At 37.2% G+C, this 6,031-nt stretch overlaps 1 protein-coding gene across 1 annotated transcript; it reads right to left on the reverse strand.

Annotated features, from left to right (window-relative positions):
- Positions 1-1,976: 1,976 nt before the first annotated feature.
- LOC131914241 (olfactory receptor 10D1B-like) lies at positions 1,977-2,870 on the reverse strand. The gene has a single exon (XM_059266832.1). It carries the CDS (start codon positions 2,868-2,870, stop codon positions 1,977-1,979), a length of 894 nt encoding a protein of 297 aa, XP_059122815.1.
- Between the last annotated feature and the right edge of the window lie 3,161 nt (positions 2,871-6,031).

The raw sequence follows: 6,031 nt of genomic DNA on the forward strand, positions 1-6,031 counted from the left end.
TGGTAAATCATGATAATACAACTAGATGATTCTAATCATAAAATTATTAGATTAAATGTTAAAAGAATAAATTCTGAAATATTACAAAAATAAGTAGTAGATTTTGTTCATGTCTTGATGTCTATTAATTATAGTTCTATTACATTTAAGGAATTATGAGTGGTTATAAAAATAGGAACTTCTGGCTCTATCATATTCTTTACATTGCAATTTTTAAAAATTTGTTCTCCCAGTTTACAGAAATGGATTGATGATTATCTCCTTTTATGACACATAAGGAAAGAATCCCAGCAGAAGCTGTCATTGATAGCCAAAAGACAAAATCGTCAATGCAAACATTTTGTAAGGAGGAGAAAGACACAGTGAAGGAATTTACCAACACGGTGTTGTCAGGGAAAAAATCCAGAGTGGAGTAGCATTGGCTTAGAGCACTGAGATTGGATTCCAGTGGCCTTTTAATTAGGGTAATAGGCAATACCTTTAAAACAGGGTAATAGACAGACACCTGGGGTTTTCAACTGAACCTTCTGTACAGACTTCTCCAGACACATGCTGGCCTTGGAGGTTGAATAGGTCTCTGAATTTTGGTCTGAAATTAATTAGCTGTTGTAACCATGTGTTAAGTCATCCAGCAAGAATGACATGAGCATCTCACACTACCACATTTCAGACCAACTGCTCTGTAAATTGTTTCTTATATAGTTGTCAATTTTATTGTTTCCTTTCACAAGTGTTATAATTTTTAAAATCACCTTTGAATGGTTAAAATACTGTGGCATGGATTCAAATATTTCAAGAAAAGGAAGCAGATATACATGGATGCCAAGACTGCTTAATCAATGAACTTCTTTTAATTTTATAAATCCCAAGAAGATTGATGGTCTTTAGACAACCACAGGACTTGCTAACTTCTTCAGTTAAAGGTAAAATAATATTTAACTTTCTGGAAAACAATGTGCCTATCTAAAGAATTGAAGGGAATGGCATAGGATGGAAAACTGATGTTATCCATGAATTTTCCAGTAGCAAAAACATGAAACGCACAGACCTAGGATGGCAAAACCACACTATTCTGTCGCCCTTGCACATGGTCCCACTGTTGCTGTTTTGCATGGGTGCTCTGTCCCACCTGAGGTCCCTGAAGTGGTCTTTGGGAAAAGGAGCCCTTCTCAGGGTCTGGCTTCTGAATTAGATTGATTTCTTTAACACCAATATTTGTGCCTTGATACTAGCTTTTGATTGAGGACTAGTCATACCAGGATCCTCTATCAATTCCCCAGGCTTCCTGGGAGTGCCTGAGTACTTCATTATGCACATTTTAATTTTTATAATACCAATCACAATTCATAACAAGCAAATCAACACCTTGGACTTTACACAATAAGACACCATCCTTTCTGAAAATAGAGACCACTCTTCAGGATATTTGAACTTGGTGTCTCCTATAGATGGATTCTTTTTTGTTCTAGACTTAGAGATTTTCATCAGAATTGACAGGATAAAGATACAGTTACTAACTTCAATCCTAGTTTCAAATTCCATACCTTATTAATGGTAATTAGCTTAACTGAGTGACCAAAGAGACACTTAGAAGAATACAGAAAGATAATATTTGAAAGGAGTGATGAGAGGAATTGGAGGGAGCAAAAGATACTCCATGGCTTCTAGAAAGGGACAGCTTCATAAATAACAATCAAAACTGAATTCTGAACAAAAATGTTGCAGAACAGACAGATTCATTGTTTTGGCAAATTACCATTAAAAACACTGGATTCATGTGAAAAGTCTTCTCTACAGGGTTAAACCCACATATAAGCCCTGCCTTGTGAGGATGCCCAAGAACTGGATATAGTAGCTTTGATCATCTCACTAATTTGGCATCGGTACTGATGAAGAGAAATCCTGAAACAACATCAAAGGAATGGTTGCTTCTATTCCTTATACCCCAACGGTTGCATTGCTTGGCTTACCACCTTTCACAGGGCTAATTTCACTTCCTTGTTTCTCAAAGAATAAATCAGAGGATTCAAGGAAGGGGTGACAACATTGTTAAACACCTGGACAACAGAATCCAGCCAGGGACTAGAAGCAGGTCTGAGATAAACAAGAATCACAGGACCATAGAACAATAGAATGGATGTGAAGTGGGCACTGCAGGTGGAGAAGGCTCTGCGCCTGCCTTCCGAGGAACTGATTTTCAGTATGGAGATAACAATACGAGTGTAAGACGTGAGAACAAGGAGAAAACATGTGAGTGCAACAATGCCAACATTGGTAAAACTCACAGTCTGTGCTAGAGAGGTGTCTGCACATGCCAGGGACAACACCACAGGGATGTCACAGAAAAAACTGTCCACCTCATTGGGACCACAGTAAGGTAACTTAAAGATAAGAAATGTGAGGATGCTCCCATGTACAAAGCCCCCCAGCCAAGTGCCCACTGTGAAGCAGGTACACAGCCTGTGGTTCATGATGACTGTGTATCTCATAGGGTAACAAATAGCCACAAAGCGATCATAGGCCATCACTGTATACAGGAAACACTCAGTACACCCCAGGGTGTGATAGAAAAAAATCTGTGAAGCACAGCCCTGGTATGAGATGGTGCGGCTCTGCCCCACTAGGCAGTCCATCATCTTAGGAGAATTCACAGAAGGGAAGAGTATGTCAAACACTGCCAGGTTCCCCAGGAAGAAATACATGGGGGTGTGGAGGTTGGGGGAAGCCAGGATGGTGAGGAAGATAAGCAGGTTCCCCAGCAAGGCGAAGACATAGAAGACCAGGAACAGGACAAAGAGCATGTTCTCTAGTCCTTCACTGTTAGAGATTCCCAGCAGGATGAACTCTGTCACAAAGGTGTAGTTCCTCATGTCCACGTTGTAAGCAGCCCTGGAGAAGTAAAGCAACATTGTCCATGAGTAACTGAGAACAGCTCCCTGACCAAGGGATTCCCATCAAAAGGCAGTGGCTGAAATCAGAATAAAGAATTACAAAGCTCCTATTTGAACTAATTCTTATTCAAACTGTGTGATTGGATTAAAATCCCAGCAAAGCTATAGATAGGAAGTAGAAAGTGTGTTCTAGCTATTTAGACATTGACTCCAGACCTTAGCAATCAATGCAACTTCACACATTCATCTTCTATCAGCCTGCCCAAATTATAAAGATAAATGGAAGCCCCATGCCTAAATACACAGAGAAATAGAAAAGTGGTTCCTGACCATTACCTTCCTCTACCAATGTGTACCTCTGGGTCCTGAGCAACATCATGGCTCACCTACTCTAAGGAAAATGGATATTTTCTGCCTCTTATAATTGTGAGGACTAACTGAGATAAAACTACCATGCTGTTATTTTTGTTGGTTCTTCAGTAGCAAATAATAATGAAGTCAGTTTAACAAGTTACCCTCTAGCAAATAACCCTGAGGTAAGAATAATCATAAATAACAACAAAATCCTTGCAGATGAGATGAAAACCTAATGCAAAACAGTTTGTAAAGAAGTTGTAGGACGTTTTAATATTATTCTATTTGCTTATATATTTGTTTAACCATACACATTCATGGAGCCTACAATTGAAGGCAAAACAAGATACATTGATCTGGGAAACATTATTTTCCTCTACTTAAAAAATGTGTTTTGTGAAGGAATGTTTAGTAGGTTAGAAGTGCTCAGACACTCTCTTACTCATAGACTTCCTCATTAACCAGATTCCTACTGCACAGCTATCTGGCCCTCACCTGCCCCAGGCAAGGTATAGAGTTCACAGCTGTTTTACATGTGTGTTCAGGATCCATCTGCCTGGCTTTCTGCAGTCATAACTCAGTTTCATACTTCATGGATGAATGCCCTAAGAAAGGGTATGATACCAGGAAAGCTATCTGAATCTGTATCTCACTTCACCATGGAGACTCCAAATTCCCACCATAGCAGATTTCAAGTTAGAAGCTGTATGGCCACCTGCCAGAGAGACAGAGAGGGAATCACTCTTCTGAGAGGAGTGTGAAAATTGCTCTTTGTTTTGGCAAAAAGCAGATTGTAAAATTTCACATGAATTCTTGTGAATATCCCAGTTCCACTTTCACTACATTCACTTATGTTTAGGCGATAAAATGTCATGAGACACAATAAACATATGCCCATTACAGGAAGTACTCATTCATGGGTAAGGTGAGGAAAGATAGCAATATGGACAGTTTATGATACAGCGGTAATTTCTAGCATCTATGCTGAGTGAAAAATAGGTCCCTAGCTCCCTGATGTTACTCATTTCCTTCCTAAGGCCTTCACACACACATACACACACACACACACACACACACACACACACACACACACACACACACCACCTACACTTCTCCATTTCATTGCTTTCTCATTGTTAATTTAATAATGGATCAATGAACTCAAACCTCTGTAATATGCACAAGCTTTAGCACTATGGGAGTTGACATAGAAAGATTTCTTGACTTCAGAAGTTGGTGACCAACCTCAGCAACAGACTTCTCATTTTAAAAAAATAAAGAAAAAAAGCTTTCCCTTTAGTTCTATGATTCTATGATCCTCCCCCTCTTTGTTTTGGAAAATAATCTGATCAACACAGAAGAATGGAAGAGAGAAAGGCATGCCCAAGAGTGATCAGAAGCAGTCAGAGCTTTACACACATACCAGCAGCTAGAAAACCCATCTAATGTGGACAGACAGATGTTTTTAAAGTTTCTAGTAAAAATTTTCTAACAGAAGACTCTATTGTGCAGAAAGTGTCCTGGTGTAGAGACAGATGTTTCACCTTCTCCTCTTGAATCTATGATGTAGATTTGACACTCAGTACTACTATTAATTTGACCTTAAAATAATGAATTTATAATGTTTTTAAAACCAGAAAATATTCATAGAACTGGTTTCTTTGGGAATTATATCCCCAGTGACCCAATCTCCAGACTTAAGATTCATGAATAAGCAAAGGGAATAATTAGAGGCTTTAATTTCTTTCCTTTCACCCTCCACTCTTTCCTAGTCCCTCCCTCATTACTATACTCACTGTAGAAGTAATATGACAATTTGTAACTTACTTAGTGAATAGGTAAAACTCAAAGAAAAACTGCATTTTCTCTTCCTTATCAACTTTGAGACTTTAGAGTCATTTTCCCAATCATCTCACCATAGTTCTGATGTATTCTTAAGTATTATTAATTACACTGCATATGTATGCAGTTTTTGTCTTTTGTTTTACCCAGTTTTAACTCACTTTTGTCAAAGTCCTTTCAAAATCATTCCAATGCTATAGCTTATTTTTAGCAGTTGCACTTAATCTACACAGTGCACATATGGACTTCACTCAACTATCCTCATCTTCTGGATAGTTGTTACTTTTGTTTTGCTTTTTGAATATGTTTATCATATTTGCTAAAGTAAACTAGTAGAAAAACAAAAAATAGATACATATTTAATACATTTTAATTTTACAGATTTAATACATATTAAAGCCTTTTGGTTTCTATGAGTTGTCTACTTTTAAGACTGTATTTTGCCTAAGTAGGAATTCTATAAAATTAATGAAAACTACAATTTGGATGACAATGGTCAAATTACTTTGTTAGCACCAGTGCCTATGAGAGCAAATTTAACAAATATTGTATATGAACTTTTCTAAGGTTGTTAAGAGTGTTCATGATAAGTTGAAAACAAAGTATTTTTAATATTCATTGTTAGTTATCTAGAGTTAAATAAATGTATAAGTTACTGTTTAATGTTTTCTTTGTAGAAACAAAGACAGGAGTAGTATAAAGCAAACAGACAAATAGAATAAATGAACTGAAATTATGATAGTGGATGGAGAATAATGCATTTACAATGATAGTTAAGAGAATCCAGATCTGGCTGGCAGAGATTTATTTCTCAATATGAGTGATGGCACATGAGTATTTGATTTATAGTAAATTCATATTGCGTATTTATAGCTAAGCACTGTTATCTACATGTTCAATGTTGCACAACACAAAGCAAATGACTAAATAAATAAAAATAACTG

This window comes from Peromyscus eremicus, chromosome 7 (assembly GCF_949786415.1).
Source record: "Peromyscus eremicus chromosome 7, PerEre_H2_v1, whole genome shotgun sequence".
NCBI lineage: Eukaryota > Metazoa > Chordata > Mammalia > Rodentia > Cricetidae > Peromyscus > Peromyscus eremicus.